This window comes from Schistocerca nitens, chromosome 9 (assembly GCF_023898315.1).
Source record: "Schistocerca nitens isolate TAMUIC-IGC-003100 chromosome 9, iqSchNite1.1, whole genome shotgun sequence".
In the NCBI taxonomy this organism is placed as follows: Eukaryota; Metazoa; Arthropoda; class Insecta; order Orthoptera; family Acrididae; genus Schistocerca; species Schistocerca nitens.
This window is the reverse complement of record NC_064622.1, coordinates 279,777,807-279,805,753: the sequence shown is the minus strand read 5'-3', so window position 1 is coordinate 279,805,753 and position 27,947 is coordinate 279,777,807. Positions and strand designations below refer to the sequence as shown.

Here is a 27,947-nt window from a genome sequence, read left to right as displayed (position 1 = left end):
AATGACTTCTTTGCAAAACATTATTGTACGCTAGAGATAAATAGATAAATTGAATGTAATTTCACTGGTTTAAACAGACTGGCCTTTTTTTCATAGCATGGAGGCTGCATCCTGATTAAGGTTTACAGTAGTTTCCCTAAATTACTTCAGGAAAATGTTGGCATGTTTCCTACTATATTACCATGGTTGACTTTGTCTTGTCCTTGTCAAACTAGACCTGCAAGTATGTAAATGTCTGTATGCACTGTATGAATTATGCATTTTCCCCTTAAACAGTAATACTATGACATCACAGTTTTTCAGTTATTTCCATTATTGCAGAGAGAACTTTACCATCACCATTACAGTAGCAACACAAATGTGGACTGTACTGTTTTAATTTTCATCAGGGCAAAATATGCAGAATACTATAAGCACCATGTTTATCTCATTAACCAGTATGATAAGTGCTTTAAAATTAATGGAAACATTATTGAAAAGTTAAAATGTAACAGATGAGTACTGATAATTCTGTGATAACAGGTCCACATTAAGCATGGAAGAAAGGCAAAAACCTCGTATGTAAGTCAGGTTTCTCACTAATGGCATCAAAGTTCGCTCAAAGCTTACAGTAAGCTAGTAATATGAGTAGGGATTTATTATTGGCTTTTTGACTTGAGCTCAATTTTTTTCTGTTAAATGAATAGCCCAGTGACTAAAATTTCATTTCTGAAAGAATTCCTACTGTTGCATGAGCAATCTGAAAGCTAGAATTGGCCATACATAAAAGGTCTTGGAAACATCTCTGCTTGCTTCACCATGAAGTTTGTGATGCTGACTTTTAGTAATTATCTGAAGTTGCTCATATGAAATATCTAAAAAGTGTAATAATTCCCTTCCTTATTGCTGTTCATGCACTGAATATTTTTGATCAGGCAAGTGGTGGAGAGATGGCAGTCAGGCTTCATATCTCAATCAAGTCATCTTATTGTAGCCTTTGCCTTCAGTCAACTTAGCCTTACAAATTAAAACATGTTGTACTTCAGTTTCAGACTGGTACCATGATTAAAATCATGATCTGAGCTTTCAACAGTCCTCACTATTTGATCAGGAGGCAATTATCATAACATTGCCTTACAGCGTGCAGTTATATTTCTCTCATTACATGTTCAAATCTCGCTAGCATGGTGAAGGATGAGCTCTAAACTTGCTCTACCCATTCTTAATGATCCCTTATTTTATCTGTGAATGAAATCATACTGGATAACTGTTAATGAGATACATTTAATAGAATTAGTAAGGGTAAACACACAGAGTACAGTGTATATGTTAAGCTGTGGACAGGTATTCAAACAAGAATTGCAAAACATTAATTAAGCTTACACTCTACATTTTTTCCTCAAAGCAGAAGGATGAACATACATATGTGGTTATTCCTGATATGCGGAGCGGCGGTGATAATTAAATAACACACCAACATACATTAATACAACTTTATTATGCGTGAATATTTACAACGTCTTATACAGTCGGCATCACGAAACAGAATGGAAAGCAATATGGCGGCACACAATAGGTCCACATGGGTTAGAGAGCCTGCTATAGCAGAGATATATAACTCATAGAGTCGATAGACACCACAGAGCTCCCCCCCCCCCCCCCTTCTTGCAGTGCGGAGCACGGTGGTGCATCAAATCCTGTGCCAGCCCGGTGGGGGTGGGACACTTACAAAAGCACTTGTCCATGGTGATATCACACGCACAACACTTGGGAGTAGGTGTAGCAAGCTTGACTGAAGCTAGGACATAATCACTGTGCCAATGGGGTGGAACCACCAGTCGTCCGGCCTGTGATGTAGGCTGCAAGGGGGGAGGAAGGGGGAGAGAGGTGGTGGGCCCATCCAAATCATGATGGGATTCCTGGGAAGGAGGGCAGGTGTCATGTACATCAGGGTCACTTGCAGAGTGCTCCTGCAAGGCCCACGCAGCTTTCACCCAGTGGAGTGAAACAGTTACTGGTTTGCCGTTGTTAAGTATCGACAATGTGGAAGGGCCTCGGGACAGGACTTTAAACGGACCAGTGTAGGGAGGCTGCAGGGTTGACCGTACTGTGTCGTCATGTAACATGATAAATTCACATGTGGCCAGTTCCTTATGCATGAACACACGAGGCCTACAGTGGGCAGAAGGCAAGGGAGGTTTGATGAGCACGACGTGCCCTCGGACACTCTCGATGAGTGCTGGGAGCTCAGAAGAGCTTGGTAGCAGCGTATCCCTGACAAATTCGGCTGGTAAAACCAGAGGCTCCCCATAAAGGGTCTCGGTGAGGGAGGCTTGCAAGTCCTCTTTGTGTGCAGTGCGGAGGCCTAGTAAAACCCAGGGGAGAGCATCAGACCACTGGCCACTGTGGCACATTAGTGCGGCTTTAAGCATGCGGTGTCAGCGCTCCACAAGTCCATTGGCCTGGGGATGATAAGCGGTTGTGTGAAACTTTGCGATGCCACAGTATGAACAGAGGGAGGTGGTCAGTGAAGTAGGGCTTCCGAATCTGGAAATCCAAGTGGCAACGAAGGCCCGAGCTACAGACTCAGCTGAAATATCTTCCAAAGGGACTGCCTCGACCCATCTAGTGACCCTATCAATAACGGACAGGATATATCGAAAGCCCTTGGAGGGAGGGAGGGTACCTAAAATATCAATATGGGCATATCGTAGGTGTCGAAAGTGCCTGGCAGAGGAAGTGCATGGGGGCCCACTTTAGCTCTCTGACACGGTACGCAGGTGCGAGCCCACATCCTACAATCATGTTTAACACCAGGCCAGATGTACCTTTCCGTGACCAACCTGGTGGAGGCTTTGATGCCTTGGTGAGCTAGGTTGTGGAATGCATCAAAAACAGGGCAGTGGAGAGCTGCGGGTACGAGAGGGCAGGGGCTACCAGACCGGTTCTGTGGTGCCGGGGAATGCACGTTGTTCCAGTTGGAGGGAAGAGGTTGTGTCTTGTCGCAAGGCATGAATATTGGGGTCTTTGGTTTGCCGACGGGCCAGGTCAGTGAGGTTAAGTGGGGTAGTGATGATGTTGACATGAGACAGGTAGTCAGCAACTACATTGTCAGCGCCTCGGATATATTGTACATCAGTGGAATATTGGGATATGAAATCCATATGGCAGAAGCGTCGTGGGAGAGATCGCGTGAGGTGTTACGCATTGCATCTGCCAAGGGTTTGTGATCTGTATAAATTGTGAATGGGCGACCCTCAACATCGGCTCTGAAATATTTGACTGCCTTGTACAGGGTGAGGAGTTCACGGTCAAAGGCGGACCATTTGGACTGGGATTTGGTTAATTTCTTGGAGAAGAAATGGAGGGCTTGTGGGGAATCCAATACATGTTGCTGAAGGACCGCACCAATTGCAGTGTCGCTCGCATCAGCTGTAATAGAAATGGGTGCGTCAGGAGCAGGGTGAGCATGTGTGACAGCTTTAGAGAGGGCGGTTTTGAGATTTTTGAATGAATCGGCCATCTCCAGTGTCCAAACGAGTTTGCGTTTGCCTTTAGTATCCTTACCCACCAGAGTGTTGGTCAGAGGGATCTGGATAGATGCAGCATGGGGCAGGTGGCGCCTGTAGAAGTTCACCATGCCTAGAAAACGGCGAAGTTCGCGAAGTCCTCTGGGGGAGGGAGGCTAAGTATGAGTTCAACCCGAGAGGAGGTAGTGCGGACGCCCTCAGCCGTGACTGTGTGACCTAAGAAGGTGACCTCAGGACTGCCAAGCTGAGACTTCTCGTGGTTGATCTCCACTGCATTAGCAGCGAGCAGTGCAAGCACTCTGGAAAGATGGAGAGTGTGTTCCTCAGGTGAGAGAGAGAAAATCAGTATATCGTCTAAGTAGGCATAGGCGAAAGGGAGGTGAAACAACAGTGAGTCGATGAAGCATTGCCATGTCTGTGTGGCGTTTTTGAGACCATATGGCATGGAACAGTAGTCGAAGAGGCCAAATGGAGTGATTATGGCTGCCTTGGGGATGTCGTCGGGGAACATGGGAATCTGATGATATGCTTTGCTACAATCGAGAACGGAGAAGATCTGGGAACCATGCAACATATGAATTAAATCTTGAATGTGGGGGATAGGGTAGTTATCAATGGTAGTGATACCTTAAGAGCACGGTAGTCACCACAGAGGTGGAAAGTACCGTCCTTCTTCGGCACAAGATGGATTGGCGACGACCAGTTACTATCAGACTGACGGAGAATGTTGGAATCCAAAAGATACACTCCTGGAAATGGAAAAAAGAACACATTGACACCGGTGTGTCAGACCCACCATACTTGCTCCGGACACTGCGAGAGTGCTGTACAAGCAATGATCACACGCACGGCACAGCGGACACACCAGGAACCGCGGTGTTGGCCGTCGAATGGCGCTAGCTGCGCAGCATTTGTGCACCGCCGCCGTCAGTGTCAGCCAGTTTGCCGTGGCATACGGAGCTCCATCGCAGTCTTTAACACTGGTAGCATGCCGCGACAGCGTGGACGTGAACCGTATGTGCAGTTGACGGACTTTGAGCGAGGGCGTATAGTGGGCATGCGGGAGGCCGGGTGGACGTACCGCCGAATTGCTCAACACGTGGGGCGTGAGGTCTCCACAGTACATCGATGTTGTCGCCAGTGGTCGGCGGAAGGTGCACGTGCCCGTCGACCTGGGACCGGACCGCAGCGACGCACGGATGCACGCCAAGACCGTAGGATCCTACGCAGTGCCGTAGGGGACCGCACCACCACTTCCCAGCAAATTAGGGACACTGTTGCTCCTGGGGTATCGGCGAGGACCATTCGCAACCGTCTCCATGAAGCTGGGCTACGGTCCCGCACACCGTTAGGCCATCTTCCGCTCACGCCCCAACATCGTGCAGCCCACCTCCAGTGGTGTCGCGACAGGCGTGAATGGAGGGACGAATGGAGACATGTCGTCTTCAGCGATGAGAGTCGCTTCTGCCTTGGTGCCAATGATGGTCGTATGCGTGTTTGGCGCCGTGCAGGTGAGCGCCACAATCAGGACTGCATACGACCGAGGCACACAGGGCCAACACCCGGCATCATGGTGTGGGGAGCGATCTCCTACACTGGCCGTACACCACTGGTGATCGTCGAGGGGACACTGAATAGTGCACGGTACATCCAAACCGTCATCGAACCCATCGTTCTACCATTCCTAGACCGGCAAGGGAACTTGCTGTTCCAACAGGACAATGCACGTCCGCATGTATCCCGTGCCACCCAACGTGCTCTAGAAGGTGTAAGTCAACTACCCTGGCCAGCAAGATCTCCGGATCTGTCCCCCATTGAGCATGTTTGGGACTGGATGAAGCGTCGTCTCACGCGGTCTGCACGTCCGGCACAAACGCTGGTCCAACTGAGGCGCCAGGTGGAAATGGCATGGCAAGCCGTTCCACAGGACTACATCCAGCATCTCTACGATCATCTCCATGGGAGAATAGCAGCCTGCATTGCTGCGAAAGGTGGATATACACTGTACTAGTGGCGACATTGTGCATGCTCTGTTGCCTGTGTCTATGTGCCTGTGGTTCTGTCAGTGTGATCATGTGATGTATCTGACCCCAGGAATGTGTCAATAAAGTTTCCCCTTCCTGGGACAATGAATTCACGGTGTTCTTATTTCAATTTCCAGGAGTGTATTTAACAATGTCTCTGGCACGGCGAAGTTTCTGCGCATTTAGGCAGCGCGCCTTATGCCGCACAGGCATTCTGAGGCACGTTCCATCGGCAATTGCACGCAAAAATGTGGGAGAAGCAGAGGGGTTAGTGGCAGGGGGGGGGGGTAGGGGCATGGGGGGTAGTGGCAGGAGGGGTATGGGCGGGGAGGGGTAGGGACAGGAGGGGTAGGGTAAGGGGTGTAGTGGCAGGGGGGGTAGGGGCAGTAGGGGTAGGGGCAGAGGGGGTAGGGGCAGAGGGGGTAGGGGCAGAGGGTAGGGGCAGATGGGGGAGGGGCAGAGGGGGTAGGGGCAGATGGGGGAGGGGCAGAGGCTGGCCGAACTGTTAATGGGGTCACAGCTGCAGAACAATGACCAGGCTGAGGAGACGTGTCCACGATTGCAAGAGTGGGTGTGCGGAGTTGCAGAAGCTGCTGTTGTGTCTGCAACAGTTTTGCATAGACTTCATCAATGCGAACACGCAGGTCAACATTCTGAGTGTGCAACGCATCGATGTCTGAATGCTTGCGCAAGAAAGCTGAGAGAGCAGAAGAAAGGTTTGCAGCAAGTGACATACACTCTGAAAGGGCAGAGTGTGAACAGTCAGTAGAAACTTCAAGCTGAGGGGGGGAATGTTGTGACGCACCAGGAACACTCGAACCGGAGACGTGAGTCGGACAGCCGGCTTGCAGATTAGGGGAGAGGGTATAGTGATGAAGAAAATCGAGGCCCAGTACAGGCGCATCAACTTCCGCGACCTAAAATGTCCAGGGGAAAACCTGATCTGGGGCAAATTTAAGCAGGAGATGTGAGGAACCTAGCACCAGAATTGGGGAATTGTTAGCAGCTATCAGTGGCGGTGCAGATAAGGGATCTATGTTAGGGGTGAGGGAGGGCGGGATAACAATAATGTCGGCTCCAGAGTCCACTAGAAAATGAAGTTCGGTGTTGGTGTCCTCAACAAATAGGCGTGAAGCAGATGACAGTGCAGCAGGCGGCGGATGCCGGTAGGCGCCGTGAGGCAGCGTGGTGGGACATGGCTCCTAGACGTGCCCACCGTAAGCATTTGGGAAAGTGCATGGGGGTTTGCGGCTGCGAGCCACATCACCAAAGTTAGCGTGGAACCAGCAATAAGGAGAGCCAGCTTGCGGTGCAGGAGCATGGCTTGGCTGGAAGGTGAAGCGGCCAGCTGCGCAGCCAGAGTGTACTCAGGTGCTCGCTCAGCTGTCTCCGATGACCTTTGGGGCGGCAACGTAAAAGTAGGTAGTGCAGTCGGGTGACCGTGGAGTGGCAGGGCCGTTGCTTACGCTGACAGCGAGGTGCGTGTCTTGCCGCGGGTAGGCTTGGCTTCTGTTACTGCATAATGCGTGGGCGCGGCGGATGCCGGACTCAAATGCTGGAGGCACCAGTGTTGAATGATGCTATAGGCACAGTCGGCAATGAGCAGGCATGCTTTGGGGGGCTCAGACACATGGGACAATAGCTGCAGTTGTAGCTCAGAAGGAAGTTTAAGTAGCCAAATTGTCCAAAGTGCGACGTCTGGTAGAAATTCTGTGTCCACAAGGGCGCGTAAGTGGCGCCACAGCTATGACAGGGTACGGTCATCGATGTGTTCCTCATGGATAATGCATTGGATCGGCTCAGCAGGAGGACAGGATAAGCATTCAACGATACAAGCTTTAGCAAATACATACTTATTCTGCACGGGAGGCGAAAGCAGCAGGTCACTAATAAGATCCGTGTGATCGTGCAGGTGACTAAGAAGGCACACAAATTGGGCTCTGTCATCTAGGACGTCCAACATTTTATCCACTAATGCAAACCATGTCTTAGGGTTCTCTGTTTGTAGGGCTGGCAGTTTTGGGAATCTGCTAGGCACGAGGTACTGAGGAATGGTCGGTGCAGCAAACACACTACTTGGAGGTGCAGATGGTGTAGCAGTGTAGAGTGGTGCCAAATTGGGATTGTAGGCACTAGGAGACTGGCACACAGTAGCTGTACTAATCTGGTTATTAGGGACAAAACCACACGATTTACAAGCAGCAGGAGTGCAAGAAGAGAATTCAGTCTTGACATGTGAGTTCAGTTGCATAGTGTAGGCAGGTATAGTTGCTGGGGCCCCGGCTGGTAGGGGCATGGTTGGGTGCGGAAGACTCTCCAGTACCATGGAAACTGGTGCAGTTCGGACTAGTGAGCACGCGACCGGTGTTTGACAAGCGAAAGAACCTGGTGTGGAAGTTGATGAAACATTGTGGACCGGCGAGGATGGGGCAGTCGGTGCTGCTGCGGGAGCGGGCGGTAGGCATGTGGGAGCTGGTAACAATGACTGCAGGAGTGTAACGGGCGCAGTTGAAACTGACGCGGCAGAGACGGACGAAACCATCGGGAAAACGTGTGGAAGATGAACAGGAGCCAGGATGGCGCGGGAGGCGCGTCTGCATCATACCTGAGCGGTTGTAAGATGTCCGTGGAGAGTTGTGTAGTCTGCGGCTGTAGAGCAGGCATCATGTGTGGGTGCAGCAGATGAGCAAGAACGGCAGGCGTTGGCAGTGCTGGGGCGTCAAAAAGCAGAATGCAGTCCAACGGTCATGAGGGGCAGCCATAGGCGCAGGAACGTGCTGCGGCGGCCAAGTGGGAACCATTGAGGTTATCTTGGGGCCACGTATTGACAGCGGAGTTCACTTTGGCACTGAAACTGCAGTGTGATTTCTGGTATGGGTTCATTTTCCACTTTGAAAAACTTCGTCTGAGAAGTCAGATCACAGGGACTGAATGGTTGTTGAAACATTGTTCGTAGCACAATACAAATCACTGTTAATAGCACTCGCGAATTGAACTAAAACAGATCGGGGTCACCAATGTGGTTATTCCTGATACGCGGAGCGGCGGCGATCATTAAGTAACACACCAACATACATTAATACAACTTTATTATGCGTGAATATTTACAATGTCTTATACAGTCGGCATAACAAAACAGAATGGAAAGCAATATGGCGGCGCACAATAGGTCCGCATGGGTCAGAGAGCCTGCTATGGCAGAGATATATCACTCGTAGAGTCGATAGTCGCCACACATACATAACTACTCTGTCCTGGTACAATGGCTTCACTGTTGTGAGAATTTGTATTGGATGGTGTTAGTGCAGTAAATAAAGAAGTTGTTATGGTAAGAAAGGAGCAAAGGGAACTGAGGAGCAAGATCAAGGACAAGGAGAGAAAGCAGGACAACAGTACAACAACACAGCACAAAAGAAAGTTTCACATGGCACAAGTAGAAGTATTAGCTCGTTCCATGCAGTGATATAAGAGTGGCAGTTTGGCAGTTGGGAGATGGATACACAAGTTTACCTAGGTTCTCAATATCCGGCTGTCTCTGCTTTTTCCAATTCTTACCTATCTCTTACCTTAATCCATTTCTTACTATCACCCTTTTCTTGTTCATTTAACCCACTTCACTACCACAACCCCCACCTTAGTCAGACCACAGTGCAGGGATAATATTAATGTTGTGTCTGTGTGCTCTGTGGCACAACACAAGTTACAAACTGAAGTACTGCGTGCTAATTATTGTTCATGTGTTTTATGTCACCTCTGTATACTGAGCAGTTGTTTTTACTAATTCCAAAATTATGCTGCCTTATAATGAATTGAGGATATGCAGCATATTCATAATGTTCTGACAAAGATGTGAACAGTTTGCAGTTCCTAAAAGGTATAACTAATTTTTAAACTTCCTAGCAGGTTAAAGCTGTATGTTGGACCAGGACACAGACCTGGGAGCTTTGTCTTTCATATGCAAATAATCTACCAACAGATCCATCCAAGCACATCTCACAACATGCTCTCACAGCTTTATTTTCATCATTAAGTATAATCTGCATTTCAAACTTCACAGAAGTTCTGTGCATACACTGTTGGGCTAGCTCTCTTGAAAGAAAGAATATTGCATAGAAATGGATTATCCACAGCCTAGAGGGGATTGTTTCCAGAATGTATTTTCACTCTCCAATAAAAAAGGAATGGAAGAAGATATCAAACAAATGTGATCTCCCTGTTCATCATCATTTCCACACAATCAATCAACTGAAGTTGAGGATGCATCTCTGGAAAACCATCCATAGACTAGAAGTTTTTGAGGAAGAAAGGGACTAGCAGAAACACTGGTGAAGAAACATCACACAGAATGGATTCCCTATGTAAGCATATAAGTTTCTGGTTTTGACCTTCCAAGAAGACTCCGGACAAGATTAAACAGAATAAATACTGGAACGGGTTGCCATGAAAGCTTAATGATAAACTGGTATCTTGCAGGTGACCCTTTCTGTGAGCATGGTGGACTTCAAATTATGGATCATATTATAAACTGTGTAATTTATGATTTCAAAGGAGAAGGAACTGAAGGCATCCACAATGTCTCCAGAGGAGCCCTCCAATGGCTGAGTACTATTCAGAGTGTTATTTGACTGCAGTGCATACAGCATTTTCTTTTTTTTTCTTTTAGATTCATGTGGTTTTGTGCTTTTCACTTCAATATGCTGCCTGCTTGCAGAGTGTCTAGTGTATTTTTCTATCTACTTAAAGTTGTATCTTATATGTTATCTGGTTTATTATGATTCATGTTTTTTTTCTTTGTGATATATAATTGTCTTACCATGTTGAACATGATTATCTTCTCTGCAATGGACTGTGTGCTGATATGAAACTTCCTGGCAAATGAAAACAGTGTGCTGTACCAGAACTCCCACACAGAACCTTTGCCTTTCTTTGGCAAGCGGTCTCCCAATTGAGTGAGAGAATGACTGAATAATGTATAAATTTGTTATGACATGTCAGCTTCCTTCTTTGCCACTGCAATTCCCAGTTTTCAAATCTTGTCTTTTGTTAACATTTCATTGTCAATTGGTCTGATGTTTTCCTGCTGTGTTTGTCGTCTGTTGTTCCAGTGTATGTCTACTACTAGCAAGTAATTTGAAGCATAGAAATTATTTTTTTGTCTGTGTAGTTTATTACTTCCTACTCATTTAATGATTTCTGTTATATTTATGAATAACATAGAGAACTTTTGAGTGGACAGCATCTTTTGTAATAACAATGTTGCTTTATTTCAAATATAATCAGATCTTAACAGTCTTAATTGTCATGTTATGAGCTAACATTGTTTTAAATATTCTCACAGTGCCCTTACCAGCACAGCTACAACCAGTGGACTTTTGGGCTAGGTACCAACCACCACCACCACCAGAACCAGGGCAGAAGCGACTTCCAGAAGATATTGAAGCTGAGCTCAGAAAGCAAGAGCAAGAGTTGAATGAACTTGCTCTCATAAGTATAGAGTAAGATGTGGAGCTGTCCATTTTCAGTTATGACTAGAGAAAGCTTTATTTGTCTATTCAGTATCACATGTACAGGGGTTGGACAAAAGTTTGAAAACGCTGCAACAAATGCACACTTGAACATAAAGGGAGATGCTAATGAAGCCTGCAGAGTGTGCTGTTGTATTTGATCTTGAACCACAATGTCTTCAATACATTGTGAGTCTCAGTCATGATCAGAACATGGTTCTGTATGGTTTTGAGTGAATTACATTGGAGTTAAGTGAAATCAAACATGGGCAAATTATTGGTGTTCAATAGTGGGTACTTCTTAACCAAGGGAGTTGAAGTGGCTGGTATTTCAAAAGGCACCATATCAAAGATTTACACTACATGCAAGCAAGGCAGAAAAACATAATTTGCTAAGTCACAATGTAGGTGAAAGTGTGTACTGAGTATTGTGATGGACAGTCATTGAAAGGAACTATGATAAAAAAAGAGGATGACAGATGCAAAAATCACAGCAGAACCTAATGTCACACTTGCAAACTCTGTCAGTACCATAACAACATAAAGTGAGCTTCATAAACAAGGAAATGCAGGGCAAACTGGAATTCAACTCATCAGTGGTGCAAATGCTCACAACAGGAGACTGTTCAGATAAGTCTTGTTTTGAACTTTTGACTAAATTTACATCCCAAGAGTGAAATACAGTGGGGATTTTGGGATAATTTAGGCAGCCATATCATGGTATTTCATGGACCACATGGTTATCCTGCACATGGTTATCCTGTTGAGAATTATGTGACCATTTTGACTGATCAAGTCTATCTCATGGTACAATGTATGTTCCCCAATGGTAATGCTATGTTCCAAGATAACAGGACCACTGTTCACACACCTTGCATCATCCAGGACTCATTTCATGAGTGGCAGGATGAACTGCTGCATCTTTGTTGGCCACCACAGTCACCAGATCTCAGTACTATTGAGCCTTTGCGGTCTATTTTGGAGAGAAAGATGCATGATAGCTAACCACTCTATCATCATTACCAGAACTTGCCATCATTTTGCTGGAAGAATGGTACAATATTCCCTTGACAACCATACAGGGCTTTTCTGATATGACTGGAAACTGCTTTGAATGCTGACAGTTTTCCTGCCTCATTTTCGGCATGGTAATGTGTTATGTTTATGGTATTTTTGTCCACACCCTGTAATATCAGTTCTCCTACAGAGTTACAGTGGAACAGTTAACATATTATAACAAATGAAAAATCCAGTGTGGAGACCATATAAAAACAGGGTACAGGCAACTAGTCACCTGCTGATGAAAAATGGATTGAGTATAGCTGCAATTAAAAGATCATAATATTTGATTTTCCACTTTTCTTCTAGTTTTTATATACAGGTGAACTCAAATGCAAATATGGACACACAAATGCTCAGCTACACAGCAGTAGCTACGCATTGCATTGTCTTCCAGCTTTTGCTTAAACAGTGAGGAGGGGTGCAACAGCTACATATAAATGTGAGCACTTGCCTTAAGCTATAGTGCTGCACTGAAGATTAGCTGGTTGGTCCAGTTCACTCCCTGTTCTACTGCCAGTGCAATATCCTTGAGATACACGTCTTTGAAGAATACTATATTTTGGAGATTTGAAGGTAGCAGGAAAACAGTTGTCATCTTTTACCCAAACCATTACTTGACAGTATTTGACAGCTCCCTTGATGCTCTCCTAAATGATGTCTTTGAAGCTATATCAAAGTGAGCTCAGCATCATCAGACATAAAATCTTTTGTAAGCATTAGCTTTCTGTGCCAGGGCCATATTTTTAGTATGTGACACCCCTGTGCAATAATTTATTTTACATCCCCCTTCCTAAACTTAAATATTGCTATTTATTTGTGGAATACCAATGATAAAACTGCATAATCATTAACTTTAGTTTTAAACTTTATTGAAGTATTTAAATAAGATGTAACACAAAGCACATATGTAAGTTAAATATTCAAAAATAATAAAATACTACTACAATTCAGTAGTCCCCATTGCTGAAAAATTACTACCGAAACAGTATATTTGGGCACAATGTATGGTAAGAACAAAAATAAAATCACTACAGTTTAATACTGTACACCAAAATGACTTCAGTTAAATGTGAAATTTAGTCAGTCTAAAGTATACGATACAATACCACTTACTTGAACTTTTCCAGGATTTAGTAAACTTAGTTTTAACTTCCTTCTCACTTTTGTATTTGTGAATTCATATTTCACTTCCTCAAGATCCAGACTGACTGTCATGCCTGATTCTGAGGCTAGTACTATGAGATTCACCAGTTGTTCTCAATGCCTGTAGGTAGTTCTTAATCAATTTTAAAAAAGAAAAGGACCTTTCAGGGGAACAGTTTGTTGCCCTGGAGAAGAGTTATAAATGTTGAGTGCTTTGTACACATTTGGATAGATATTGCCATTTTTTTAAACAACATTCTGCAGAGAAACAGAAGAGAGGACAACTTGTCACCATCTACTTTCTTCAGATGTCAGATAGTTTTTAAAATGTATACATTCTTCACCAAAGTTGTTCTCTATGTCAAAATTATAAATGGCGCTAAGTTTATTTGCAGCATCATAAATCTGAGCACCTTCTAGTTCAGTGATATTTGAGAGAAATTAAAACATTAAGTTATATATTCTGTAGACATTAACTCTCTTCTGTAACACATCTTGAGGAGTTTGTATTATCTTAGAATATGACTTTTTCGTTCTTCTCCAGATATCAAAAAAGTCTGATCCTCTTTCTTCTTCAGGGCACTGGGGCTCTTCTGAGTCAAATGACTCATCAAAGAATCTCTTGTGTTTAATCTGACATTTCCTTTTCTGATTCTGAGCAACTGAAGAATGTTGAACTTGAAGTGTTGGCAGAAGAGCCAACACCGTGTTGCTAGAGGAGGCCGAAATGCACGCGTTTAATTACACGCAGACTGGCATGAGGTCTGGAACAGGACAATGTCTTGAGAATTGTAAATAAAGTACGTAGATGATGTAATACTTAACTTTAATCCATAATTGGAGTACATCGCTCTTGATGATACAAAAGTATAATAAGTTCAATATAACTGGTAATGGCGGCTTGCTAGGTCGTAGCAAATGACATAGCTAAAGGCTATGCTAACTATCGTCTCGGCAAATGAGAGCGTGATTTGTCAGTGAACCACTGCTACGAACGTCGGCTGTACAACTGTGACGAGTGCTAGTACGTCTCTCTAGACCTGCCGTGTGGTGGCGCTCGGTCTGCAATCACTGACAGTGGCGACACGCGGGTCCGACGTATACTAATGGACTGCGGCCGATTTAAAGGCTACCACCTAGCAAGTGTGGTGTCTGGTGGTGACACCACATTCCTCCCCCGCAAATCGGCGTATGGTTGTGTTATAAGGCTTCCGCCCGCCGTGGGGAGGACCCCATGTTGACGTATGCGACGAGGTGGGGAGCCTAACAACAGGCGAGTCTGTGCCACCCGCACCCGGCCATTCGGTCCGAGGGGAGCTAGGAAACGCCTGAAAACCTAGTCCAGGGTGCATGCCAACATGCAGTGTATGCGCCCTTAGAGAGACAGGAGGGGCCGAAGGGTCGACCTCCGGGTTGACCGACGGGCGAAGACGACATCTGGTCCGGAGCGGGCAAGAGTTCCATGTCGGAGGACAGCTGGTCACGGGAAGCGATCAGCGGCGCGTGACCCAGGGAGGCGCCCGGCGGCTGCAGCGGCGCGTCCACTGCAGGCGGCGCCAGCGGGAGGACCGGCGGTGGCGGCGGCGCGTCGCCATGGGGAAAAATGGAAGGCATTGTCGGTAACACCTGGGGATGAGGCGAGCCAGTAGATGGGTCCCCAGGGCGCTGACATGACGGCACCGTCGCTGAAAGCAGACGGGGAGCGGCAGAACCCGTGCGATGACAGAGGTGCAGCTGGTTGAGATGCCGACGCACCTCACCAGAGGCCCCCAAAACCATATACATAGCGCGGCCGAGGCAGCGAAGAATGCGCCCTGCGAGCCTACGCCGGGAACCGCGATAGTGGTGATAGTATACAACGTCACCTGGAGCAAAAGCAGGTGGCTGCCGCTGCACAGGAACCTGATGTGGTGGATGTAACAAAGACATCAAGGTTCGATGAGGACGACCGTGGAGCAACTCAGCCGGCAAGCGACCATCCCGGGGCTGAGAGCGATACGAAGACAAGAAGAGCAATAACGCGTCCTCCCGAGAATGCAACTCTTTCAGCTTCAACATCTGTGACTTGAAAGTCCGGACCAATCGTTCAGCGGCACTGTTTGAGTGAGGCGAAAACGGCGCGGATGTCAGATGTTTAATACCATTGGCCTTGCAGAATGACTGAAATTCCGCGGACATGAATTGTGGGCCATTGTCGGAAACAATAGTCTGTGGAAGACCTTCAATGCAAAAGATAGCGGATAACGCTTGGATGGTGGCAGACGACGTCGGAGAAGACATCCGTACAACAAAAGGAAAATTACTGAAGGAATCGACCACAACCAACCATCGAGCATTCCAGAATGGACCAGCAAAATCGATGTGCAGGCGTTGCCGAGGGGAAGTGGCTTTCGGCCATGCAAAGAATTTCCGCGGTGGTGCGGATTGTTGTTCGGCACACGCCATACAAGAAGAGCACATATTCGTAATTGCAGCATCGATTCCGAACCAAGTACAGTGCTGACGAGCAAGTTGTTTCGTTCGCACTATACCCCAATGACCTTGGTGGAGAAGCCGTAAGACAGAGGACTGTAACGAACGTGGGACCACGACCCTGGACTGATCATTATCAGAACGTAACAGCAAAACACCACGTCGAACAAAAAGTCTCTCCTTGTGTGCAAAAAATCGGCGAACCAACGGATCCTCGATCCGTGACTTTGACAACGGCCATTGCGTAGCAAAAAAACGCAAAACGGTAGCAAGGACAGGGTCAGCAGCTGTGGCTGTAGCGACACGACGAAAATCAATCGGAAACAATTCGACCACATCATCGGTTTCCGCATCAATGAACATGCAAGCAAGTTCGGAAGAATCGAATGCTCTATCCTCAGCAACAGGCAAACGGGACAACGCATCGGCGTTTCCGTGCTTAGCAGTGGACCGATACAAGATATCGTAGCGGTACTGCGAGAGGAAAATAGACCAGTGAATGAATTTCTGCACGGTACGTGGGGGTACAGGCTTGTTCGGATGAAAAAGCGACATCAAAGGTTTGTGGTCTGTGACGATGGTAAAGTGACGACCATACAAAAAATCATGAAACTTAGTAACACCAAACACGAGAGCCAAAGTTTCTTTCTCAATCTGTGAATAATGTCTTTGCGCAGACGAGAGCAATTTGGACGCAAAGGCAATAGGGCGATCATGCGATCCATCTTTTTGCGCAACACAGCACCGATCCCGAAATCCGATGCATCTACCCTCAACAAAACGGGTTTCTGGGGATCGAATGGCGTAAGGCAAGTAGTGGAAAGCAACGCCGATGTCAACTGGCGAAAGGCGCGTTCGCATTCCGTCGTCCAGACGAACGGAACACCTTTACGGCGTAAGCGATGAAGTGGAGCTGAAATGGAAGAGGCATGGGGAGCATATTTGTGGTAATAATTAATTTTTCCCAACACACTCCATAGCTGCTTCAAATTCTGCGGCGATGGCAAGTCTTGTATGGCACGGAGGTGCTCTGGACTGGGATGTATGCCTTGGGCATTGATTACATGTCCCAGATAGGGTAAGTCACGAGCAAAAAACACACATTTGTCCTTCCGCAAGCGAAGACCATTTTGTCGCAAGACCTGAAATAATGTTCTGAGATTGGCTAAATGTTCTTCTTCTGTCTTTCCGGAGATCACAATATCGTCCAGATAGTTTGCTGCAGTAGATACCGACGCACAAACAGTTTGCAGATATTGCTGAAACAATGCAGGGGCGGATGCACACCCGAATGGCAGTCTTTTGAATCGGTACAAACCAAGATGCGTGTTAACCACCAAGACGCGCTGGGATTTGTCGTCCACTGGTATTTGCAAGTACGCATCTGCTAGGTCCAACTTCGAAAAATATTTACCCGGGCACAGTTTGTCAAAAAAATCTTCCGGGCGGGGTAAGGGATAAGTTGCAATCACTAGTTGTGGATTCACCGTTGCCTTGAAGTCCATACAAAGTCTCAATTTTCCGAAAGATTTTGGCAAAATTACTAAGGGTGATGCCCAGAGAGAATCCTGCACACGTTCAATCACACCTTGTGATTCCAAATCGTGTAACGTTCTTGCGACCTCATCACGCAATGCGTGGGAAACATTGCGCGCTCGGAAAAATTTTGGTTGCGCGTTTACTTTCAGTTCCAAATGTACTTCATAGTTCTTAGCGCAACCAAGGCCCGGTGCAAAAAGTCAGCAAATTCTGCACATAGACGAGAAACACTGGCTGAAGGCACAGTCTGGTTCACTGATAGGACCCGATTGACTATAGACAAGTTAAACAACCGAAATAAATCTAAACCAAACAAGTTCACTGCAGAAGCAGAACAAAGTATGTAAAATGACACAAGTTTTGTTTGTCCCTTATATTTTGCAAGAAGGCTGCACTGTCCTAACACAGGGATATTCTGACCAGAATAACTATTTAACTGAACATTTGCGGCACGCAAGGGAGGTGTGCCCAGTTGTATGTACGTGTCTTTATTGATCAATGAAACTGCAGCTCCGGTATCGAGCTGGAATGGTATGACCTTGCCATGAAAGTCCAAATCTACAAAAAGTTTATTGTCCTGCTGACGACAAGAGTGACTGTCTCGTGCAACGTGAACAGACACTAGTACAGAATCACTTGCTAATTGACGTGATTTCCGGCGACGTCGACGCACACTTTTTGTGGGACGAACACAGTCACTGTTAGAGAGAGTGGCACTGGGCGGAGTGGAATGAACTGCATGAATGTCCATGGGCGAAGGTTCACAAGCCTGAGTATTATTGGTTCGATTCCGGCGCGAAGCAAAGGGCCTGGAATGGTTGGAGTGTCCGATCTGAGCTTTTTCTGGCAAACACTCTGAACATGTCCTTTTTTACTACAGAAAAAGCAAATAGCTTGGCGTGACGGGCAATTCTCACGCGAATGTCTAGTAGCACACTGCGGGCATGACTTCACTGCATTTGCTTGCTGCCGTGGCAAACGTAGTGGAGGGCTTGGCGGCAGCTGCGCGGACGGGCGCGAGGGCTGTTTACTGTTCCGTGCAGCGCACCCGGTGGGCCCGTTAATGTGACACACGGCTGGCGAAGTTTCAAATGATTCCTGAGCAAAGTCAAGTGTGTCTTGCCGATCCAATATGTCCATCACTTATTGAAGGGAAGGATTGACTAGTTTCAAAATCTGTTCCCTGATACGAACATCAGCAACGTTCTGTGCAATGGCATCACGCACCATAGTATCTGAATAAGGGAGTCCACATTCACACTCAAAAGCACAATCCCTAGTAAGGCCTTGCAAAGTTGCAACCCACTTCCAATTAGTCTGACCAGCTGTATGTTTGGTACGAAAGAAAGTATACCTTTTTTCAACTACATTGACTGATTCTTCGAAATATGCATCTAATGAAGACAAAATTTCGTCGTAGGACAGAGTTGCTACGTCGTGTTGGGGAAACAATTTCACTATCACTCGGTACGTGTGGACGCCTACACAGGACAATAAGAAAGGCTGCTGCTCGTTACCTTGAATTCTGTAGGCGGCGAGATGGAATCCAAATTGGCGGGACCACTCCATCCAGCTTTCCAGTGCCGCATCAAAAGGACGAAAAGGTGGTGCAACTGCATGTTGTGGCTGCGGTAGCGGTGGAGCGGTGGCTGCCGCATTGGTTTGCATTGCACGTTGACCCTGGACGAGCTGTCCAAGGGCATCCAATAATGCCTGCATCTGCTGATTCTGCAAGCGATAAAATTCGGACAGTACATCTGGAGATTGTGGCGAAGCCATGACACAAGTAAATTAGGGCAATACGAACATCCCATCCTCGTCGCCATATGAAGTGTTGGCAGAAGAGCCAACACCGTGTTGCTAGAGGAGGCCGAAATGCACGCGTTTAATTACACGCAGACTGGCGTGAGGTCTGGAACAGGACAATGTCTTGAGAATTGCAAATAAAGTACGTAGATGATGTAATACTTAACTTTAATCCATAATTGGAGTACATCGTTCTTGATGATACAAAAGTATAATAAGTTCAATATAACTGGTAATGGCGGCTTGCTAGGTCGTAGCAAATGACGTAGCTGAAGGCTATGCTAACTATCGTCTCGGCAAATGAGAGCGTGATTTGTCAGTGAACCACTGCAACGAACATCGGCTGTACAACTGGGACGAGTGCTAGTATGTCTCTCTAGACCTGCCGTGTAGTGGCGCTCGGTCTGCGATCACTGACAGTGGCGACACGCGGGTCCGACGTATACAAATGGACCGCGGCCGATTTAAAGGCTACCACCTAGCAAGTGTGGTGTCTGGCGGTGACACCACAGAACTGATTCCAAATTCTGAACTACATACCTTAATTTTAACTTGAGAACCACATGGAATGATGTGATGTGTATGGTGCCATCATAACAATGAAGATCTCATAGGCTACATTATTAGGTGGAGAGCTATCTCATACCATAGCCTGTAGGCTTGTACACAGGAGATTTTATACAAATGGACTATCAATAAAATACAAATTCAATGACAGATAGAAATATTTGTCAACACTTTGGCAATAAATTGTTGAACACCTGAGTGTTGATGCAATGCACATTACATTTATACTTAAAAAATAATTTTTTGATGCCAAAAGTTTGCTGCCCCAGTAATTTTGTTGCCCTGTCCAGATACACAAGTTGCCCATACCTAAATAGCACCATGACCACACATACCACGTTTTGTTGCTGTTGTCATGCAGTACTTAGGTAGCTGCAGCACTAAACAACTACAGTTTAGGCATCTGGAGCACTAAACACCTATAAAACTTTAGCACTCTCAAATTACAAATTCTGGACTCCACCACTGATCATGGCCAATTGTCTCATGTGATATTTTTCGGTTAATATGAGCTGCTACACGCAACTACAGTGTGACTGTGGCAGTGCACAAACCAGAAAAGACTGCACAATGATAAATATATGCTTACTGCACTTGAACATGTGATACAAGGACACTGCTGTGCCAGCAGTAATTAAAACAGAACACTGGCCCACAAGGAGTCCAGAATCCAAGGTGGCACACATACTTACAGGATCACCTTATCCTTTGTTTAGTGACATAATTTCTCTTACAACCTTATCTTTCCTGTCTCTGATTCTTTGTTGACTATTGTTTAATTCAGTTGGTGAAATCCATATAATTCTATCAATGTTGCAGGCTACCTGATAATGTTCTTTGGTTTGAACCACCAACTGTGGTCAGGTGGGATGGTGAGAAAGGTTTCTGGTCAACTGAAGACTGTCATGACACGAAGTTTAATGAAGATAAGCAGGTACAATAATAATAACTGTATAATATTGTGTAGGTCCCTGGCACATGTTTGACAAGTTATGTGTGAAATCACGTTGCTGAAGGTGAGCACTGATTTATTTTGGATTATGAATAATTTTTCTTATCTGCTGCTATCTGTGCCAGTTCACTACATATTCCCTTCACTCCTACTTTGATTTCTTCAGTACCTCTGGACATGAATTTAGACAAGGAGCTAATGGAAAACCCAGTTGATGGAGGTATCATCACACCCTAAACAACAGTAGAGGAATACAAGGTGAACTAAGTTCATGACATAGACCTTACTACTGGCTTTAGTGATTCTCTAAAGATATATTTCAGAGCCCTTAGCAATTACTCCCTTGCTGCCTGCATGAGAATCTCTGTTAGCTGCCCAACTGCTTAGACAATGACACCTTTGATACTAAAATACTTCTACCTCTTTGGAGTTAACATGATCATGCTTATGACACAACTCTGCTGTGTTACTCGACTCTCTCAGGCTTCATTTACTGAACTACATTTAGTACTACCTTGTACTTTCTGAGAAAGTAGTCTCCTTGTGTAATATATTCAATATGTTTAGTTTCATTGCTCTTCTTGGTGCAAAACTTGTCCATGCTGTATCAACATCTTTAATTTTAGTATGTGGCAAATAAATGTATTTCATTTACACACTATGATTTCCAATTTCCTTTTGTACTTTCATGTTTAGAAGTCAGTGTGAAGGACTTTTTTCTATTTTCCTCAAGCGATTGCAGTTTGTAGTGCAGTCACCCTATTAATTTGTACTCCTACTGGTACTTAAATACCGCACCTCCAGTGAATGTAAATGGGTGGAATATATTAGTAGATGCATTTTTAAACAGATGTTTGTTACCTTATATATGTTACAATGCTTCTGTTGTCCATCAGATGTTAGTATAGTGGTCAGCAGTGTTACAAATTCTTCAGGTTAAACATTAAAAACAACACATTTGAAAGAAATGTTTTGTCTTTGTAAAAGTGTTAGCATTGAAGATGCTGTTATCATGTTATGAAACAGGCAAACATTAATGAGAAAAAGATTTATACAAAAGCTAGTGACAATATTATCAATAATTTAATAATGAATACTGGCAACATATTTATAGAAAATCGAATCAATGAAAATAACAGAAATTTTCTGTTTACAAAGAATGGTACGGGTGTTACATAATCAGTCTCCCAATCACCATCCATTTTCTTCAACCCTCCATCCCAGTCCCCAATTCATTCTAAAATATAGAAACAAACAGTTTGGATTGTTTACAGATATGAGTAATACAGTAAATTGGCACACATTCAACTACAGTGAAGAACTTAGATTTAAGTAGATTTTAAAATGCGTGCCTCAAGATAACAATTAGCATGAGATTTGAAATTCTGAAATCTTCACACAAATTTTTGATTCGTATCATAGCTTATTGAGAACTGATACTGTAGGATAGTGATTACCTTTGCATACCATGCACACACACATTGTGCCCCTTCACAGTGCTGACCCAAAGCACAATACTGTGATTGCAGTTTGGCTGGTGGATGGGGGTGGGCTAGAGGTTTGGGTAGGGTGAGTAGATGGAGAGAGAGGTGGGAGACAGGATAAGGGGTTGGTGTTGGTAGCTAGCAGCCTGGAGGAAGGCAGCCGGTTTGCCAGCTAGGAATGGGGGGGGGGGGGGGGGGGAGGTGGCAGCTACACAAGCTAGGCATGTGATGCATGGGTGTCAGAGCTGATGGGTAGTGACATACAATATAATTTGGGAGGGGGGGGGGGGATGATAAGCCAAAGGAAGGGAAACTGCTGCGTGGAGGGTTTGGGAACAGAAGGTTAATGCAGACTGTGAGGCCAGGAGGATTATGGGAGTGAAGGATGTGTTCCAAAGATAACTCCCATCTGCATACTTCAGAAAATCTGGTGGTGGTGGGCTGGGTGGGGGGAGGGTTGGGGAGAGCATCCAGGTGGCCTGGGTTGTGAAGCAGCCACTGAAATCGAGCATGACCACAGTTGGGCAGTGGCGATTCATTATGGTGGACAGACTGGTGGCTGTCATATCAACATCAAAAGCTGGCAGTGATTGCAGCAGACTAGGTATCTGACATGGCTGCTTTCACAGGTGGCCCTGCCTCTGATGGGGTAGGATAAACCTGAGACGGGACTGGAGAAGGTAGTGCTGGATGGGTGGATTGGGCAGGTCTTGCACATGGTCTTCCCCGGAGATATGCTCCCTGGAGCAAGGGATTGAGAGGGGGAGTGGCATAGAGATGGACAAGGATGCTGTTCAGGTTGGGTGGATAACAGAACATCACTTTAGGAGCGGTTGGAAGTATTTTTGGGCAAGAAGATAAATCATGAAAGCCCTGGCAAAAGGTGTGGTTCAGTTGCTCCAATCAATGATGATAATGGGTTACTAGAGGGACACATCTTTGTAGCTGATTCTTGAGGATGCTTAGAGTATAGAGGTGTGTGAGGAAATGGCACAGAAAATTTGTTTTTGAACTGGATTTGAGGTGTGGGAGAGAAGGTTTTTGAAGTTGTGGAGGAATGAGAATAGGGTGTCTTGGCCATACTATCAAGATATCATCAGTGAACCTTAACCGGAATAACGGTTTGGGGTTTTGGGAGGCTAGGAACGTTTTCTGTAGATAGCCCAGAAAACGTTTGGTGCAGGAAGGTGCCACCAGTTAAAGCAACTATGCATTATACTACATCTGCTGCAATCACTGCACAACTTTTTTGTTGGTATGACAATGAACTGTCTATCCACAAGAATGAATTGCCATCACCAAACTGAGGAAAGAATAAAGTTGCATACCGTGTGACACAACATGCAGCTGAGCACAACATGCTTGATTTCAGTGATTGCTTCACAACCTGGACCATCTGGATCCTTCACCCAATCGCCAGCATTTCAGAACTATGCAAATGGGAGTTCTCCTTGCAACACTGCTTCACTCCCATAACCCTGTTGGCCTCAGTTTCCTTTAGCTCACTTTTCTCATACCCTCCACCCACCAGCTACCCTTTCCTCTGTCCTATCACTCCCTCCCAATTCATGTCCTCACATCATCATACCTAGCCTGTGCACTTGCCATCCCTCCCTCCCCCCTCCCACATTCCTAGCCAGCGAATTGACTGCCTCCCTCCAAGCCACTAGCTACACACCCCAAACCCTCTTCCTTTCTCCCACCTGTCTCTCCATCTACCCACACTACCCAACATAAATCTTGCCCCATCCTGTGTGTGTGTGTCTTTTAGACATGTATTAGTACTCTCGTTTGAGAAACGAGTCACTCCAAAAGCAAGCAAACTTTCCTTCTCTTTTGTGTGTGCTCGTCAATGACCAACATCTCTGCTACTTGGTGAGTGGTTCCCTTTATGTCTAAATTATTTACTTTTGACCAGAATTTTCCTGCTATATTTAATCTTCATTTTGTAAGGTGCTGAACATATTGCCTAATTTGATCTCTTATACCTCCCTATTCTCAAATAAATAACTGTATAATCATAATTTGTATTTCTGCCATCTTGCCTGATGAGTCTATTTTTCCCAGGTTTGTATTTATTTTTAGCCTGCGTCCTATGAGTCTACAGTCACTTGAAACTGTAACATGGTGAAGGTCTGTCACATCCAATTAAATTTAATTACTGTTTGATAAAATATTATCAGTTTTATTTTTAGCTCCACTTGGTTCTTGCCTAGCCTGTGATTAACATAGACTGTTTAATGATGCACATGTTTCATATCTGTTTCAGGTTATAACATTTAGGCTTGGGAGGTTTGGTCCAATAGGCCTTGCTGCTTATCGTTATTTTAATCTCCCATACCAGTCTTGGGAAATGAAACCTGACCTCAAGAATGGGGGAATAATATTGAGCATAACAGCTACAGTTGTCATTGTGGAGTTTCATATAAAGGTTAGAAATGTGGTTTTATGAAATAACATGCAGTATATGTTTATTTTATGACATAGAGGCAATTTCCAACAATGATGAGGTACTTTCACGTTTCAGTTGTGTAAATTGGTGTACTGTCTCAGATAACTACTTGCATATGACAAGTAAATAATATTATGGCAGTAGAAGATGGTGTTGCTATCAATTAAACTTTGCTTTTAATACATTTATACATGTGGCATACAGTACTAACATCAACTTGATATACACATTAGTTTTTTTATGTGGCTTTTAAAAGTAGTTATGCTGCACATATTTTTCTTTAACTGTGAACTTAACTAATATGCCATTATAAAAGTCATTGTTTTGGATGATTTATCACCAAAAGAAATTTAACCAAAGCTGGTGAAAGAATATGAAAAGGCTGTTTGCTTCATTTGTAACAGTTGATTAATGGACAGATAAATTTAAATGTAATCATATTTCTCTTGAAGATGATCCACGTGAAAGACACCCCAAAACTTCAACAAAGGATGAAAATATCAGGAAAGTGCACAATATGGTACTGAATGTAGAAATTAAAGGTTTCTGAATAGTTTACAAGCATTACTTGAATATTGGTCACACATGTTTGTGAAAATAAATTTCTCAATGTTCACAATGTTTTGAAAAGAGATCGGTTTATTTGTTGCACCAGTTGGTTGTTGTGTAATAAATGGGTCCACTACAGAAAAAAGGTAATCAGATGAGTGGGTGACATCTGGTGGCACTGCACCTAAAAGACCAGAGTCAATTTCATGTGTCACAAAGGTTGTGATGATTCTTTTTCTGGGATGCAAGCAAGGTTTTCTTATTTATTACGTTTCAGATTATAATGTTTATTTAACTGGTGAATACAGCACTAGATGCATAAACAGACTACATAAAAAAATATGTTTGGAATGGCTTGGAAACAAAAGAAAATTCTTCTATCATCAGTGCAGGGGACCTGATCACAAAAGCGCTTTGACAAAAGGAAAACAGAAGGATTTGAACTACAACAGGTCATAATATTAACCCAGTTTACCATATTTGGCTACCTCTGGCTACAATTAACTTAATTTGAGTATTCCTATGTTCCATAGATCATATTTGTGATAACCTGCTGTCATACTGAACATGTGAGTAAACTTACAGATGTTACACATTATCACAGTAAAAATTGATTTTTAACTTAATCTACACTAAAATTTAGTCAATGGAAGTCAACTACATATGAACATTGTCTATCCAGAGATTAATTAATGGAGTAGAAATAATTACAAAACAGAAATGATTTTAATCTGTTTTTAAACTGTTTTCATTGTCTACCAGCATCATAGATTCACAAGTGGAGTAGTGAAATATTTTTTTGGCTGCATACTTAGCTCCTTTCTGCACAAGGGTAATATTAAGTGTTGCTGGGAGGTTATTTTTATTTCTAATATTGTTTCTCCACGTAAGTAAATTTGTGGCTGGATAATATTTTGTCTCCCATGAGGTGAATATAGGAACCATAGAATGGCATCTGAAGATCCAGAATAACACTTCAAGGTGGAATATACTTCCTCCAGAAACATTGGATAAAGCGCACTAACCTAAAATTAGACTAATTTTAAAAGTAAATACTTTTAAACTACACATATGTCAAACAATGGAAAATCCAGGATGGAATAACAACAATATAAACAGGTTAGATTGCTACTCACCACATAGACAAGACATTGAGTGGCAGATGAGATGTTGAGTGGCAAATGTGCACATTGAAAAAATACCGCTGAATACTATTTTGCTATCAGAATAAGTTCTTCATCAGATGTAGACAAAACAAAGTACAAACACTTTCATAAGTGCATAATTTACATACTCATGGCCACTGTCGTCTCTGGACTATGAGGCCTAACTGCAACTTCTTCTGAGATTTGTAGCAATATTTGCTGGGGTGGACAGTGGGGGTAAAGAAGGGGTGTGAGCTGGGGGAGGAAGAGATATAGCAGGTTGGGAAAAGATGCTAGTGCTGCTTATGGGAGGGTGCAGGAATGTATTGGAGACAGGATTGTGGGCTGCAGATGAGCAGGATCAGAAGGTTGTGCTGGAAGTGTGTGAGGAGGATGAGAGAAAAGGGAAGAGGAGAGTAGCAGAGAAGCAGAAAGGGCCATGCAGGTGTGCAGGCAGGATAGAAAGCATGAGTGGGGCTTGAGTTATAGCAGGGAAAGGGATAGGTAATTGGAGAACAGGGTTTAGCAAAGATTGAGGCCAAAGGGAGGTTATGGGAACAAAGGATATGTTACGAAGAGAGTTCCCATCTGTGCAGTTCAGTAAAGCTGGTGTTCTTGGGAAGAATCTAGATGGCACAGGCTGTGAAGCAGTCATTGAAATTGAGCACATTGTGGTGTTAGGCATGCTCAGCAAACTGATGATCCAACTGTCTCTTGGCACAGGATGTGCCATTTGGATTGTTCCCACCAGCAATAACTTTTCTGAATTTCACAGGTGAAAACTCTCCCTGCAACTTATCTCTCATTACTGTAACCCTCTGGCCTCGATCTTCACTAGCCCCTTTTCCCCAACTGCCTCTATGCTTTTTCTTGTTTCCACCACAGCCCTACTCATGCCTTCTATCCTGACAGCACACCTGCTACATCTTTTTTACTTCTCTCCTCTTCCCTTTGCCCCCTCCATGCCAGCACTTGCCTCCCAATGCTGCAGCTAGGAGCCCAGTATCCTGTGCCCACCATGTCCCTGCACACTCCTACAGGCAGTACTAGCATTTTACCCCCAATACTATCCTGCTATCCCTCCCCCTCTTTACACCACACCTCATCTCTATCCCCACTACCTGCGCCAGCAAAGATCACTGCTCACATCAGACACACGCAGGCCATAGTACACAGGAACAACAATGAGCCTGTGTGTGTGTGTGTGTTTTGTTTTTTCTATGTCTTATGAAGCACTTAATCTGATTGCTTATGACATCTAGCATTTTTTTTTCTGTGCACCTTTCTACCACTCACTGCTTCCTCTCTGCCCAAACTCTTTGCCTTTACAAATGTCTGCTTGTGTCTGTGTATGTGCAGATGGATATGTGTGTTTGTGCAAATGCATACCTGTCCTTTTTTCCCCCTAAGATAAGTCTTTTCGCTCCCAGGATTGGAATGACTCCTTACCCTCTCCCTTAAAACCCACATCCTTTCGTCTTTCCCTCTCCTTCCCTCTTTCCTGATGAAGCAACCGTTGGTTGCGTTTTCTATCCTTCATTAGCATCTCCTTCATTTAGCTCCCCTCTATTGTCAGTCCACTTCCTTCTCATATGTTTTTTCCCTCTCACCTTTATAACGCACTCCGTAATGGCCATTACACATGTGGTCATATGTCACTTTTGTTACACCTTTGATCGTGTACACCTTCCGGGTTACAGGACTGGAGTAGGTAGTGGTGGGAGGGTGCATGGGACAGA

The 27,947-nt window shown here is 44.7% G+C and overlaps 1 protein-coding gene across 1 annotated transcript in view; it reads left to right on the top strand.

The window, feature by feature from the left end:
• The window catches only part of LOC126203195 (dynein axonemal intermediate chain 7-like), a 764,826-nt gene that overhangs the window by 677,801 nt on the left and 59,078 nt on the right, over positions 1-27,947 (top strand). The window contains exons 10-12 of the mRNA XM_049937439.1: positions 10,872-11,028; positions 20,446-20,560; positions 24,332-24,493. Of these exons, the coding sequence (XP_049793396.1) occupies positions 10,872-11,028; positions 20,446-20,560; positions 24,332-24,493 (434 nt within the window). The remainder of the gene's footprint in view (positions 1-10,871; positions 11,029-20,445; positions 20,561-24,331; positions 24,494-27,947) is intronic.